General features: G+C 41.8%; 1 protein-coding gene across 1 annotated transcript in view; it reads right to left on the reverse strand.

Moving 5' to 3' along the window:
• The window catches only part of copb2 (COPI coat complex subunit beta 2), a 42,492-nt gene extending 27,304 nt beyond the window's left edge, over nt 1–15,188 (reverse strand). The window contains exons 1-4 of the mRNA XM_072912880.1: nt 15,063–15,188; nt 14,333–14,470; nt 11,191–11,277; nt 259–385 (exon numbers count right to left, since the gene is read on the reverse strand). Of these exons, the coding sequence (XP_072768981.1) occupies nt 259–385; nt 11,191–11,277; nt 14,333–14,470; nt 15,063–15,065 (355 nt within the window). The 5' untranslated portion in view covers nt 15,066–15,188. The remainder of the gene's footprint in view (nt 1–258; nt 386–11,190; nt 11,278–14,332; nt 14,471–15,062) is intronic.
• Nucleotides 15,189–17,230: the final 2,042 nt, after the last annotated feature.

Raw genomic sequence — 17,230 nt, forward strand, 5'->3', positions numbered from 1 at the left:
ATGTTGATATACGACTCCATGCGCGCCCACATCACGCTGGTTTTTAATATATTATTAAAGTTTGACTGACCTATCTGACTGTTTTTTTGACATTCCCTTTAGCGCAGTTAGATGCGGCTTATAACACGGGGCGGCTTATAGGTGGACAAAGTTTTGAAATATGCCGTTCATTGAAGGCGCGGCTTATAACCCAGGGCGGCTTATGGTGCGGAAAATACGGTACATAAATAAAGTGGACTGGATTGGATATTGTCATACCGCTGCTGGTGAGGATGTAGGGCTGTGTGGGGTGGACAGCAATGCAGCGGATGTAGTCAGAGTGGGCCTCAAACATGTGAACACGCTCCAAAGTGTTGTAGTTGAACACGCGGATCTGCATGTCATCCTGTCCAGAGGGGAGAAATGGTCACATAAAGGTGGAATATCTTATACATTCAGGAGGTGGGTAGAGTGGCCAACATTTGTACGTTGGATTGGTGAAAAGGAGTCATGTGACTGTGCCAAGTTAATATGCCTCTCATCTTGCACTGAGCCTAGTCCATAAATCCGCTACACCTCCCTGATACCGAAGTACATGTCAAACTACTTCCTTAACGTAAATGACCGCCATAACACCAGGGGGAGCTCCACTAACCACGTTAAACCCAGATTCCGATCTAACAAAGGTCTTAACTCATTCTCTTTCTATGCCACATCAATATGGGATGCACTCCCAACAGGTATAAAAGAAAGGGCATTTCTATCCTCCTTCAAAACCGCAATAAAAGTACACCTCCAGGCAACTTCAACCCTAAACTAACACCCTCCCCGGATTGTTAATAATCAAATGTAAACAATCAAATGTAGATACTTTTCTTATGCCTTCTGATCTCTTTCTCTCTCGCTCTCTCTATGTCCACTACTTGCTGTTCATATCCTACCAAGTCAGACCTACACTGTTTCAATATCCATTTCTCTGTTCTCAATTGTTGATGACTGATGATAACAACCAAACCTAACCCCCACCCACTCCACACCCCGATTTGTAAATAATGTAAATAATTCAATGTATACACCCTGATGATTATCTTGTGTGATGACTGTATTATGATGATAGTATATATGATAGTATATATCTGTATCATGAATCAATTTAAGTGAACCCCGACTTAAACAAGTTGAAAAACTTATTCGGGTGTTACCATTTAGTGGTCAATTGTACGGAATATGTACTTCACTGTGCAACCTACTAATAAAAGTCTAAATCAATCAATCAATGCAAGCAGTACTCAATAGATTATTAATAAATAATGATATTTAAAAAATTTAGCGATTGAAATCAAACTCAAGTTAAAGAAAAAATAGCGTTTCTTCATAAAAATACGAGTAAAAGATTGCATTAAAACTACTCTGACAAGTACAATTTATATATGTACTTCACTGTGCAACCTACTAATAAAAGTCTCAATCAATCAATCAATGCAAGCAGTACTCAATAGATTATTAATAAATAATGATATTTAAAAAATGTAGCGATTGAAATCAAACTCAAGTTAAAGAAAAAGTAGCGTTTCTTCATAAAAATACGAGTAAAAGATTGCATTAAAACTACTCTGACAAGTACAATTTATATATGTACTTCACTGTGCAACCTACTAATAAAAGTCTCAATCAACAATCAATGCAAGCAGTACTCAATAGATTATAAATAAATAACGATATTTTAAAAATGTAGCGATTGAAATCAAACTCAAGTTAAAGAAAAAGTAGCGTTTCTTCATAAAAATACGAGTAAAAGATTGCATTAAAACTACTCTGACAAGTACAATTTATCCCAAAAGTTTTTTTAAAGTATTTATTTATTTATTAGTAAATGTAACACTCTTCATTGAGGTACAAAATCAGTCTGTGCTGTCTTAATTTCACTTTCACTTTAGTTCTTCTGCTGAGGAGCTGTGTGTTTTTGTTTTGTGGAGACAACAGCTTAAGTTAAAGTTAAAGTCAAAGTACCAATGATTGTCACACACACACAATAGGTGTGGTGAAATTTGTCCTCTGCATTTGACCCATCTCCTTGTTCACCCCCTGGGAGGTGAGGGGAGCAGTGGGCAGCAGCGGTGCCGCGCCCGGGAATCATTTTTGGTGATTTAACCCCCCAATTCCAACCCTTGATGCTGAGTGCCAAGCAGGGAGATAATGGCTCCCATTTTTATAGTCTTTGGTATGACTCGGCTGGGTTTTGAACTCACAATCTACCGATCTCAGGGCGGACACTCTAACCACTAGGCCACCGAGTAGGTCCCAATTCAGGGTCTGCATCTTCGAAGGGCGAATTTGAAGGCTGCTTACGTCACAACACTGCGCGAATGCTGTCCCAATTCATTCAAATTCAAAGGCTCCTCCAAATGCAGCCGACAAATGCGCCCTCCTATCCTCTGTATTCGGAGGATGCAACGCAACTATCCTTCGTGGCCTCCCATATCCCAAGATGCTTTGCGCGCCTTTGTTCAACACTGATCTTTTTTACGATGGCGGCAAATACAAGCAGCGGCAGCGAATACACTTTCAAATGTAAGTATCCTCCGCAGGCTAGACTGTCCCATTTAACAACGGGTGACGCATCCTTCGGAGGTGCCTCCGAAGGTCCAGCCTTCTGAGGCTGCGTAGGCCGGGTCCTCCGAAGGATGCAGACCCTGAATTGGGACACAGCTATCATCTCTCTTTGATGTGTCATTTTCAATTTGTGATTGTTTTACATAACTATTTGGTGGCGTGTTTGGACACAGTGACCACTCTTTCCCCGAGCTTGATAAATTTGCTCCGAGTCCAGAGTATAGGCCAGAAAGAAACGGCATCTCCTTTCTTCCGCATGTATGGAGGAATTGACAATAAAGAATCCTTGAAGTATACAAATAAATAGGCCTGGGCCGATTACACATTTTGTTTGACGATATACTGACCGACAAATTATTGCTGATAAACGATATTGTCAACATTATTTTGAGACCAAATTAACCACTGATTTAATGATAATGCATACTAATAATGCAAGTACCGTATTTTCCGCACTATTAGCCGCACCTAAAAACCACAAATTTACTCAAAAGCTGACAGTGCGGCTTTTAACCCGGTGCGCTTTATATATGGATTAATATTAAGATTCATTTTCATAAAGTTTCGGTCTCGCAACTACGGTAAACAGCCGCCATCTTTTTTCCCCGTAGAAGAGGAAGTGCTTCTTCTTCTACGCAAGCAACCGCCAAGGTAAGCACCCGCCCCCATAGAACAGGAAGCGCTTCTTCTTCTACTGTAAGCAACCACCCGCCCGCGTAGAAGAAGAAAAAGCGCGCGGATATCACCGTACGTTTCATTTCCTTTGTGTGTTTACATCTGTAAAGACCACAAAATGGCTCCTAGTAAGCGACAGGTATCCGGTTCATGAAAAGACGCAATCTCTCCATCCGCACACGGATTACTATTTCACAGCAACTGATATTCCTGTGAACCGCACTGTGGATACAACGGGAGCACGTACGGTGAATATTCGCACCACAGGGAATGAGAAGTCATCCTTCACTGTGGTTCTAGCTTGCCATGCTAATGGCCAGAAACTTCCACCCATGGTGATATTCAAAAGGAAGACCTTGCCAAAAGAGACCTTTCCAGCCGGCGTCATCATAAAAGCTAACTCGAAGGGATGGATGAAGAAAAGATGAGCGAGTGGTTAAGGTAAGTTTAAGTTTACGCGAAGAGGCCGGGTGGCTTTTTTCACGCAGCTCTGTCCATGTTGATATACGTATGTTTGTGATTGCACATTTGCGTACATTTTGGGAGTGAACAGAGTTGTTAGAACGCTGGTTTTTAATATATTATTAAAGTTTGACTGACCTATCTGACTGTTTTTTTGACATTCCTTTAGCGCAGTTAGATGCGGCTTACAACACGGGGCGGCTTATAGGTGGACAAAGTTTTGAAATATGCCGTTCATTGAAGGCGCGGCTTATAACCCAGGGCGCCTCATGGTGCGGAAAATACGGTAGGTCCCAATTCAGGGTCTGCATCTTCGAAGGGCGAAGTTGAAGGCTGCTTACGTCACAACACTGCGCGAATGCTGTCCCAATTCATTCAAATTCAAAGGCTCCGACAAATGCAGCCGACAAATGCGCCCTCCTATCCTCTGTATTCGGAGGATGCAACGCAACTATCCTTCGTGGCCTCCCATATCCCAAGATGCTTTGCGCGCCTTTGTTCAACACTGATCTTTTTTACGATGGCGGCAAATACAAGCAGCGGCAGCAAATACACTTTCAAATGTAAGTATCCTCCGCAGGCTAGAATGTCCCATTTAACAACGGGTGACGCATCCTTCGGAGGTGCCTCCGAAGGTCCAGCCTTCTGAGGCTGCGTAGGCCGGGTCCTCCGAAGGATGCAGACCCTGAATTGGGACACAGCTATCATCTCTCTTTGATGTGTCATTTTCAATTTGTGATTGTTTTACATAACTATTTGGTGGCGTGTTTGGACACAGTGACCACTCTTTCCCCGAGCTTGATAAATTTGCTCCGAGTCCAGAGTATAGGCCAGAAAGAAACGGCATCTCCTTTCTTCCGCATGTATGGAGGAATTGACAATAAAGAATCCTTGAAGTATACAAATAAATAGGCCTGGGCCGATTACACATTTTGTTTGACGATATACTGACCGACAAATTATTGCTGATAAACGATATTATTGTCAACATTATTTTGAGACCAAATTAACCACTGATTTAATGATAATGCATACTAATAATGCAAGTATATCCTTTCAAATGTATAAAACTTGTATTTCTTGTATGTTTTAACTAGAGATGTCCGATAATATCGGCCGATAAATGCTTTAAAATGTAATATCGGAAATTATCGGTATCTGTTTCAAAAAGTAAAATTAATGACTTTTTAAAACGCCGCTGTACGGAGCGATACACGGACGTGGGGAGGAGTACAGAGCAGTTGCATCTCCCAGTCAGCAGCCCCTCCCCTCTCCCACACAACACAGGAGTTGCAAGAGTGTGTTGTTGCCGGTGCTGTAGCCGTGGCTAACAAGCGAGCTCGCTCGGTGACTGACTAACGACACCATGTCTATGGTTTGGGATTATTTTAAAGTGTCTCTGACGGATAAAAAACTGGCAATTTGCCATGACTGCAAAAAGTTGGTTATGCGAGGAGGAACCAAGACCATCCATCCATCCATCCATTTTCTACCGCTTATTCCCTTTTGGGGTCGCGGGGGGTGCTGGAGCCTATCTCAGCTACAATCGGGCATAAGGCGGGGTACACCCTGGACAAGTCGCCACCTCATCGCAGGGCCAACACAGATAGACAGACAACATTCACACTCACATTCACACACTAGGGCCAATTTAGTGTTGCCAATCAACTTATCCCCAGGTGCATGTCTTTGGAAGTGGGAGGAAGCCGGAGTACCCGGAGGGAACCCACGCAGTCACGGGGAGAACATGCAAACTCCACACAGAAAGATCCCGAGCCCGGGATTGAACCCAAGACTACTCAGGACCTTCGTATTGTGAGGCAGATGCACTAACCCCTCTGCCACCGTGACGCCCAGAACCAAAGACGTCTTCCTTTAATACGAGAAATTTGATCTCCCACCTCTTCAAGAATCATAAGGAGATACACGATGAATACAAGCGGAAGATGGATGAAAAGCAAAAACTGAAAAAAAGTAGTACCACACAGTTGTCTCTTAAAGACTCCGCCGAGAAAAAACAAAAGTACAACAAAAACCACCCCGAGGCGAAAGCCCACGTTGTGGTCAGGGACAACGCACGCAGTATGGCAAAAGCTACGGTGGCTAGTCTGCCCTGCATGGCGCACACTTTGCAGCTTGCAGTGAACGGAGGTGCCCTGTCTCAACGCAGCATTTCAGAAGCTCTGGCTGACTGCTAGGCCACTTCAAGCACTCACCACTAGCTTGCAGCATTGATTGATTGATTGATTTTATTAGTAGATTGCACAGTATAGTACATATTCCGTACAATTGACCACTAAATGGTAACACCCGAATAAGTTTTTCAACTTGTTTAAGTCGGGGTCCATGTTAATCAATTCATGGTAACATAGCACATTTGTGTTACTCATACAAATACGTTAGAGCAGGGCAGATTGAGCCCAGTTTATAATTTCCTGTTATACAGTATGCCAGGCAGTCTTGCACTAAAGGAGGACTATGTTATTGTTTACTTTATTACTCTAGTATACTCTGGACTGAAGCTGTGTGCCTTCATTGTTTTTGTAGCTGTTGTTTTGAGGCATGATGGGACTGGTTAGCGCCGTGCATGGCAGCTCCCTCCATCAGTGTGTGAATGTGTGAATGCGAATGGGTGAATGTGGAAAATAGTGTCAAAGCGCTTTGAGTTCCTTAAAAAGGTAGAAAAGCGCTATACAAGTACGACCCATTTACCATGTTTAAAAAATATTTAAAAAAATAATGCACTTTGTGAAAGTCAAAGTATAGTATTTCCTATAGTTGTAGTGGGTATCAGGATTATCTCAGGGAGAGTATGTCCCAAAATCCAAGCTGCTGTTTTGAGGCATGTTAAAAAAAATAATGCACTTTGTGACTTCAATAATAAATATGGCAGTGCCATTTTGGCACTTTTTTCCATAACTTGAGTTGATTTATTATGGAAAACCTTGTTACATTGTTTAATGCATCCAGCGGGGCATCACAACATAATTAGGCATAATAATTCCACGATTGTATATATATCGGTAGATATCGGAATCGGTAATTAAGAGTTGGACAATATCGGAATATCGGCAAAACAGCCATTATCGGACATCTCTAGTTTTAACATTGTAATTGAATTGGAATGTCAAATGTTATATATCCAAATTAAGTAAAACAAAATATAGTCTATTAGCAAAATTTTGCACTTAAATAAAAGTCACAACTAAAAGCAAAACATTTTTTTTTCTGTGTTGAGGAGGGATTTGGGCAAATCAAATATACACAACCAAAACAATAAATAATGGCTACATAATGTAAACAATAAATGGCTAAATAAAGTTATTGGGACCAAAATGATCATGACAACCATTATTATCGCAGTATTGTTTAATGTGCCTAAAAACTATTTATACACACACACACACACACACACACACACACACACACACACACACACACACACACACACACACACACACACACACACACACACACACACACACACACACACACACACACACACACACACACAAAAACCTTTTAATAAAGTTGTATTTTTTTAAATAACTAAATTAAATATCTACACAATATATTTTTTGGCAGATGAAATATAAAATATAGTTTGGATTCATAAGAGCAATATTATTTCTAGAAAAATACGTTAATGTTTGTTGCTTCCATGTTAGCATTTAAGCCAGCGAGCAAGCTAAAGCTAGTCCTTTCATAAGTTTATCAAAGTGCAGTTATCACATTTTTTTCCTAATTAATTTTAATTTATTAGAGTAATATTAACCCTTTAGAGTTTTACAGCGGTTGTCATTATTACCGTTGATGTAGTACAAACTCCTACAGCTGCTGCAAAGAGTGTTGGCTCTGCCTTTTGTAGCCTGTAACAATGCATGCATATGGCGATTATTGACGCTGGAAAAGTTACTTAAATTTCATTTATAGTTCAATTAATCCCATCTTAAAACTCATTATTATACACTAGCCTTTAAATAGCCCCCCATTTTAGACCAGTTGATCTGACGTCTCTTTTCTGCTCTGCCCCCCTCTCCTGCGTGGAGAGGTTATTAGGTGACCACAGGTGAGGCGCCAGCTGTTCAAAGTCAGGACCCGGGGTGGACCACTCTTCTGTGCATCAGTTGATGACGTCTATGTGCTGCTGACTTGTCTCCATTCAAGATGATCTATTGCTGGCCCCACTATGGACTGGACTCTCACACTATTATGTTAGATCCACTATGGACTGGACTCTCACACTATTATGTTAGATCCACTATGGACTGGACTCTCACACTATTATGTTAGATCCACTATGGACTGGACTCTCACACTATTATGTTAGATCCACTATGGACTGGACTCTCACACTATTATGTTAGATCCACTATGGACTGGACTCTCACACTATTATGTTAGATCCACTATGGACTGGACTCTCACACTATTATGTTAGATCCACTATGGACTGGACTCTCACACTATTATGTTAGATTCACTATGGACTGGACTCTCACGATTATGTTAAATCCACTATGGACTGGACTCTCACACTATTATGTTAAATCCACTACGGACTGGACTCTCACACTATTATGTTAGATCCACTATGGACTGGACTCTCACACTATTATGTTAAATCCACTACGGACTGGACTCTCACACTATTATGTTACATCCACTATGGACTGGACTCTCACACTATTATGTTAGATCCACTATGGACTGGACTCTCACTATTATGTTAGATCCACTATGGACTGGACTCTCACTATTATGTTAGATCCACTATGGACTGGACTCTCACACTATTATGTTAGATCCACTATGGACTGGACTCTCACACTATTATGTTAGATCCACTATGGACTGGACTCTCACTATTATGTTAGATCCACTATGGACTGGACTCTCACACTATTATGTTAGATCCACTATGGACTGGACTCTCACACTATTATGTTAGATCCACTATGGACTGGACTCTCACACTATTATGTTAGATTCACTATGGACTGGACTCTCACACTATTATGTTAAATCCACTACGGACTGGACTCTCACACTATTATGTTAGATCCACTACGGACTGGACTCTCACACTATTATGTTAAATCCACTACGGACTGGACTCTCACACTATTATGTTAGATCCACTATGGACTGGACTCTCACACTATTATGTTAGATCCACTATGGACTGGACTCTCACTATTATGTTAGATCCACTATGGGCTGGACTCTCACTATTATGTTAGATCCACTATGGACTGGACTCTCACACTATTATGTTAGATCCACTATGGACTGGACTCTCACACTATTATGTTAGATCCACTATGGACTGGACTCTCACTATTATGTTAGATCCACTATGGACTGGACTCTCACACTATTATGTTAGATCCACTATGGACTGGACTCTCACACTATTATGTTAGATCCACTATGGACTGGACTCTCACACTATTATGTTAGATCCACTATGGACTGGACTCTCACACTATTATGTTAGATCCACTATGGACTGGACTCTCACACTATTATGTTAGATCCACTATGGACTGGACACTCACACTATTATGTTAGATCCACTATGGACTGGACTCTCACACTATTATGTTAGATCCACTATGAACTGGACTCTCACACTATTATGTTAGATCCACTATGAACTGGACTCTCACACTATTATGTTAGATCCACTATGAACTGGACTCTCACACTATTATGTTAGATCCACTATGGACTGGACTCTCACACTATTATGTTAGATCCACTATGAACTGGACTCTCACACTATTATGTTAGATTCACTATGGACTGGACTCTCACAATTATGTTAAAGCCACTATGGACTGGACTCTCACACTATTATGTTAAATCCACTACGGACTGGACTCTCACACTATTATGTTAGATCCACTATGGACTGGACTCTCACACTATTATGTTAAATCCACTACGGACTGGACTCTCACACTATTATGTTAGATCCACTATGGACTGGACTCTCACACTATTATGTTAGATCCACTATGGACTGGACTCTCACTATTATGTTAGATCCACTATGGACTGGACTCTCACTATTATGTTAGATCCACTATGGACTGGACTCTCACACTATTATGTTAGATCCACTATGGACTGGACTCTCACACTATTATGTTAGATCCACTATGGACTGGACTCTCACTATTATGTTAGATCCACTATGGACTGGACTCTCACACTATTATGTTAGATCCACTATGGACTGGACTCTCACACTATTATGTTAGATCCACTATGGACTGGACTCTCACACTATTATGTTAGATCCACTATGGACTGGACTCTCACACTATTATGTTAGATCCACTATGGACTGGACACTCACACTATTATGTTAGATCCACTATGGACTGGACTCTCACACTATTATGTTAGATTCACTATGAACTGGACTCTCACACTATTATGTTAGATTCACTATGGACTGGACTCTCACACTATTATGTTAGATCCACTATGAACTGGACTCTCACACTATTATGTTAGATCCACTATGAACTGGACTCTCACACTATTATGTTAGATCCACTATGAACTGGACTCTCACACTATTATGTTAGATCCACTATGGACTGGACTCTCACACTATTATGTTAGATCCACTATGAACTGGACTCTCACACTATTATGTTAGATCCACTATGGACTGGACTCTCACACTATTATGTTAGATCCACTATGGACTGAACTCACACTATTATGTTAGATCCACTATGAACTGGACTCTCACACTATTATGTTAGATTCACTATGGACTGGACTCTCACACTATTATGTTAGATCCACTATGAACTGGACTCTCACACTATTATGTTAGATCCACTATGAACTGGACTCTCACACTATTATGTTAGATCCACTATGGACTGGACTCTCACACTATTATGTTAGATCCACTATGAACTGGACTCTCACACTATTATGTTAGATCCACTATGGACTGGACTCTCACACTATTATGTTAGATCCACTATGGACTGAACTCACACTATTATGTTAGATCCACTATGGACTGGACTCTCACACTATTAACTAGATCCACTCGACGTCCATTGCACTGGTCACCCAGAGGGGGGGCCCCACATCTGCGGTCCCCTCCAAGGTTTGTTATTGTATCCCATTGGGTTGAGTTTTTTCTTGCCCTGATGTGGGCTCTGAGCTGAGGACGTCGTTGTGGCTTGTGCAACCCTTTGAGACACTCGTGATTTAGGGCTATATAAATAAACATTGATTGATTGATTGATCGTGATTTAGGGCTATATAAATAAACGTTGATTGAATGCTTTGATTGATTAACTGACTTACTGTATATTGGCCCAGACCTGTGAATAAGACTACATATAGGGACAGAACACTTGGAAATCTGCTGGTGTTGTGGAGAAAAACAAAGAACAAATGGTTTAAATATACAAAACTCACCGCTCCTGTGATGACCCAATTCTTCCTGGCCACAAATTTGGATGCTCGGACAGGAAGGTCGCACACCTCAAAAGTCTTCACCAGAGTCTGATGAAAATAACAAATTATTTAATCAGAATCAGAATCAAAATACTTTATTAATCCCAGAGGGGAAATTAAAATATTCAGCACAATCCTATTCAAGATCAGACAAACATTACAGGGAAACAGAACAGGATCGCTGACGGGTCTGCCAAGTTCCGGTGCCCCTTACAAAAAAGGTGAGATACAGGTAAACAAAAAAAAGCCTGGGCTCCTGGAGAGGGGGTCCAGACTGAGGCCAAGGGAAAAAACAACTCATAGCCATAGCACACATCCCTCTTACATGTGTGTGTAAGAGGCAGGGTTTCCCACAGCGCTTTGTTGTAAAGGCGGCCACCTTAACAACAAAGAGCCACCGCCTAAACTAAAGTCTTATTTTTTTTTTTTTGTCGTGTCCAGCTTCTCAGGCAAATCATATAGTTGATGTAGATGCCCATATCGGCTGTTCAGATTTACTTTACAAAAAAGAGAAGTATAGGATACTTCTCTTGTTGCCTTATTTGTATTTGACTTTATTAAATGTATTTATATTATCATTTGGTGCTAAAGTCTTAACAAGCTGTTACCTACGCTTCGTACTGCCTCTGCCTCTGTCAGTACGTCTCTGCAGCACCCAGCATTGTCCCACCCACACAACCATCTGATTGGTTACACGGTATGAATGGAGATGTTTGAAACTCCGCACGTCAACACTCTTCATTCTCTAGCAAGGGACTTTTCAAATTATGCTCCATATTAGCAGTAATGCTACTTTTTATAGTAACGCTTTTGCTCCACACTTGACAAATTACGGTTGCCTGTTCGACATATTCCCACTTGAAGCCAAACTACCGCCAGACGATGGACGCCCTGCTGTTTTTTGGGGTAATTAATTAATTCTTCCTTCATTCGTATTACCACTCGCACGGCTGCGCTAGCATCACAGCTAACGTTAGCCATGCTGCTACCTCTCCGCTGGGAGAGGGCGTATACGTATGTGACGTGTGTAAGAAGGTGCGCTTGCTGTCTGTGAGAGGGAGACACAGGAAAGAGTGAGAAGAGCCTGTTGTGTAATGCCAGCAGCTAAAAGCAACTGCGTGAGAACGTATACTCGAATATCACGATATAGTCATTTTCCATATCGCACAGAGACAGCTGACATTTTTACCGGTAACTTTTAATTCACATGGCCGTCTTAACGGTTAGGACACAGACCTGCGGATGTGTTGAAGGTGTGCTGGAAAATGCGGAACGGAAATTACGGAGCAGCAGAAAAGTGGAATGTATTATTTAAATCGGTGCATTGGAAAACACGGACCGTCATTTTTTTTTTAAACTGGATCGGCATTTTCCCATGCCTTGCCGATACGCATTTTTTGGCAAATATCGGCGGCCGATCCGATCCAAATATCGGATCGGGACATCCCTATTCCTTACACCCACCCAGCCCCTTCCCTGTCCATCCCCCTGGTGAGACACCACCTTAAAGGCCTACTGAAAGCCACAACTACCGACCACGCAGTCTGATAGTTTATATATCAATGATGAAATCTTAACATTGCAACACATGCCAATACGGCCGGGTTAGCTTACCAAAGTGCAATTTTTAAATTTTGTGCGAAATATCCTGCTGAAAACATCTCGGTATGATGATGCCTGCGCGTGACGTCACGGATTGTAGAGGACATTTTGGGACAGCATGGTGGCCAGCTTTTAAGTCGCCTGTTTTCATCGCAAAATTCCACAATATTCTGGACATCTGTGTTGGTGAATCTTTTGCAATTTGTTCAATGAACAATGGAGACAGCAAAGAAGAAAGCTGTAGGTGGGAAGCGGTGTATTGCGGCAGGTATTGTGCCGGATAACGCACCCCCGCCGTAGAATGCACCCCCTGACTGTTGTGCCGGATAACACGGCCGGTGTTTCATTGTTTACATTCCCGAAAGATGACAGTCAAGCTTTACCATTGGCCTGTGGAGAACTGGGACAACATAGACTCTTACCAGGAGGACTTTGAGTTGGATGCGCAGACGCGGTACCGTGAGTACGCTTCCAAACATTTGATCGCTTGCCCGTACGTGCCGCTATGTGCATGTCACGTACGTAACTTTGGGGACTTTGGGGAAATATATGTGCTGTATGAACTTTGGGGAGGTGAACGGTACTTTGGGCTGTGGGATTGAGTGTGTTGTGCAGGTGTTTGAGTTGTATTGGCGGGTTATATGGACGGGAGGTGGGAGGTGTTTTGTTATGCGGGATTAATTTGTGGCATATTAAATATAAGCCTGGTTGTGTTGTGGCTAATAGAGTATATATATGTCTTGTGTTTATTTACTGTTTTAGTCATTCCCAGCTGAATATCAGGTCCCACCCGCCTCTCACAGCATCTTCCCTATCTGAATCGCTCACACTGCCCTCTAGTCCTTCACTCTCATTTTCCTCATCCACAAATCTTTCATCCTCACTCAAATTAATGGGGAAATCGTCGCTTTCTCGGTCCGAATCGCTCTCGCTGCTGGTGGCCATGATTGTAAACAATGTGCGGATGTGAGGAGCTACACAACCTGTGACGTCACGTGCATATCGTCTGCTACTTCCGGTACAGGCAAGGCTTTTTTATCAGCGACCAAAAGTTGCGAACTTTATCGTCGATGTTCTCTACTAAATCCTTTCAGCAAAAATATGGCAATATCGCGAAATGATCAAGTATGACACATAGAATGGACCTGCTATCCCCGTTTAAATAAGAAAATCGCATTTCAGTAGGCCTTTAACTAACACATTTTCTAGGGGAAACACTGAGGCAAACATCAAACATTATAGAATACGAAGGACATAAGACACATTAAAAGAGCAGAGCTGATGCAACCAGCTACATACAGCATGTATTATATAATAATATATCCATCCATTTTCTACCGCTTATTCCCTTTGGGGTCGCGGGGGGCGCTGGAGCCTATCTCAGCTACAATCGGGCGGAAGGCGGGGTACACCCTGGACAAGCAATAATGTATTATTTGACTATGTGCATAATCAATAGTAGTTTACAGTTGAGAGGTGGTATTCTAAATGCGTGTTTCACCTGTGTTTCGTGGTTCCACACACAGACGCTGCCATTGTACAGACTGGCCAGCATCCATGGTTCCGTTGGATGAAGATCCACACTCTTCACTCGGTCAGACCTGGAGGTCAGCCTCCGCTTAATGTCAAGCCTCAGCGGCTGGAACACAATAAACGGAAGTCTTGTTACTCGGGGCGGCATAGCTTGGTTGGTAGGGCGGCCGTGCCAGCAACTTCGGGGTTCTGGGTTCGATCCCCGCTTCTGCCATCCTAGTCACTGCTGTCGTGTCTTTGGGCAAGACACTTCACCCACCTGCTCCCAGTGCCACCCATACTGGTTTAAATGGTGGGTTTCACTCTGTAAAGCGCTTTGAGTCACTAGAGAAACGCGCTATATAAATATAATTCACTACTTAGAAAGCATTCTCTGGCGTACAATTAATGACACTAACAGCAAGGCCAAACAACCTTTTACCATGGTAATAGCGCCATACTGCTCATTATGTGGCTTTCATCTCAAGGGTTGTATACTTCACATCAGTTCATTCAACAATAACAATATTTAAAACAGTCAACATTACAATAATTCGTAGCCATAATAAACTCGTCTGCGGGCTAGCTAGCTTAGCCGCTAAGCTACCATCAGGTGTGAGTTATTAGACATTTTAACGAATTGCTGACAAATAAACTGCCATAGCCAGGGCATGGCAGGCTGGATAAAACACGTTGACATTTCAGTTGAGCTTACTCACCATTTTTGTCACTGTTTCGTCGACACAAGATGGAAATAATTGTGTAGCAAACGGGATCCAAATGCTGCGATTGCAGTGAACGTGGAACTTCCTGGAAGTCAAATCTCGCGAGAGTTGATGAGTAACATCTGGTGTTGTGACGTGGCGGACACTTCTTCTTCTATTTAATGGCAGTTGGCAAGCAACCTTTTGGTGTGCATTACCGCCACTTACTGAAATGGAGTGTGGACCGAGGTGGATCCCTACTCTACAGGTAAAAGCCAGTAAATTAGAATATTTTGAAAAACTTGATTTATTTCAGTAATTGCATTCAAAAGGTGTAACTTGTACATTATATTTATTCATTGCACACAGACTGATGCATTCAAATGTTTATTTCATTTAATTTTGATGATTTGAAGTGGCAACAAATGAAAATCCAAAATTCCGTGTGTCACAAAATTAGAATATTACTTAAGGCTAATACAAAAAAGGGATTTTTAGAAATGTTGGCCAACTGAAAAGTATGAAAATGAAAAATATGAGCATGTACAATACTCAATACTTGGTTGGAGCTCCTTTTGCCTCAATTACTGCGTTAATGCGGCGTGGCATGGAGTCGATGAGTTTCTGGCACTGCTCAGGTGTTATGAGAGCCCAGGTTGCTCTGATAGTGGCCTTCAACTCTTCTGCGTTTTTGGGTCTGGCATTCTGCATCTTCCTTTTCACAATACCCCACAGATTTTCTATGGGGCTAAGGTCAGGGGAGTTGGCGGGCCAATTTAGAACAGAAATACCATGGTCCGTAAACCAGGCACGGGTAGATTTTGCGCTGTGTGCAGGCGCCAAGTCCTGTTGGAACTTGAAATCTCCATCTCCATAGAGCAGGTCAGCAGCAGGAAGCATGAAGTGCTCTAAAACTTGCTGGTAGACGGCTGCGTTGACCCTGGATCTCAGGAAACAGAGTGGACCGACACCAGCAGATGACATGGCACCCCAAACCATCACCCAACCATGCAAATTTTGCATTTCCTTTGGAAATCGAGGTCCCAGAGTCTGGAGGAAGACAGGAGAGGCACAGGATCCACGTTGCCTGAAGTCTAGTGTAAAGTTTCCACCATCAGTGATGGTTTGGGGTGCCATGTCATCTGCTGGTGTCGGTCCACTCTGTTTCCTGAGATCCAGGGTCAACGCAGCCGTCTACCAGCAAGTTTTAGAGCACTTCATGCTTCCTGCTGCTGACCTGCTCTATGGATAGGGAAAATATTGGCGATTAAAGTTAGATTAAATGAAAATATTGACGGGCTCATTAATAATAATATTGAAAGTAAAATAACAATGTATGCAGACGATACAAGCTTCTTTATCAGCCCCAATCCTCATTGTTTGCGGAACCTTCTTGATCTTTTGGATATATTTTCACAGCAATCTGGCCTTCAGCTTAATTATGATAAATGTAAAATGTTAAGGATCGGAAAACTAAAGGGAACGTCCTTTCGAATGGAATGCAAAGTGCCTCTTTTGTGGACAGATGGTCCAGTTAATATACTTGGTGTTGTTGTCCCAGAGAATCTGGAAGACCTAGGCTCAATAAATTATGATAATCGACTAAGAAAGCTGGACAAAATTATGCAATTATGGAAAGGGAAATCCTTAACCTTGTATGGTAAAATATCTATTGTCAACTCGTTAATTGTTCCTCAATTTATTTATTTGTTTTTGTCATTACCAGCTCCATCACAAAACTTTTTTAAGATTTATGAGCGGAGGGTCTTCGATTTTGTCTGGGACGGCAAACCAGAAAAGATTAAAAGAAAGGTTTTGTACAATGAGTATGAATATGGGGGCCTGAAACTTCTCAACCTTGAAGCTATGTGTCTGTCTTTAAAAGCATCAATTGTTCCAAAGATGTATTTCAACACTGAGTGGTACACAAGTGTCCTGTTGGACAAAAAACATGTATTTTATCAAAAGAAATTGTATCCTTTTTTACAAGTGATCCCCTCCCATTTTTCTTATGTAGAGAGTCTGCTGGGAAACATGGCGGGGTTCATAAAGGAAACAATCCACTTATGGTGGTGTTTTCAATTTGATGTGCCAGAAAAAAGAGACGATATTTTGCAGCAGATAATATGGATGAACTCTAATATTGTAATAGATGGAAAGCCTTTCTTTTGGAAAAATATGTT

This window comes from Nerophis lumbriciformis, linkage group LG03 (genome assembly GCF_033978685.3).
Source record: "Nerophis lumbriciformis linkage group LG03, RoL_Nlum_v2.1, whole genome shotgun sequence".
Lineage (NCBI taxonomy): Eukaryota > Metazoa > Chordata > Actinopteri > Syngnathiformes > Syngnathidae > Nerophis > Nerophis lumbriciformis.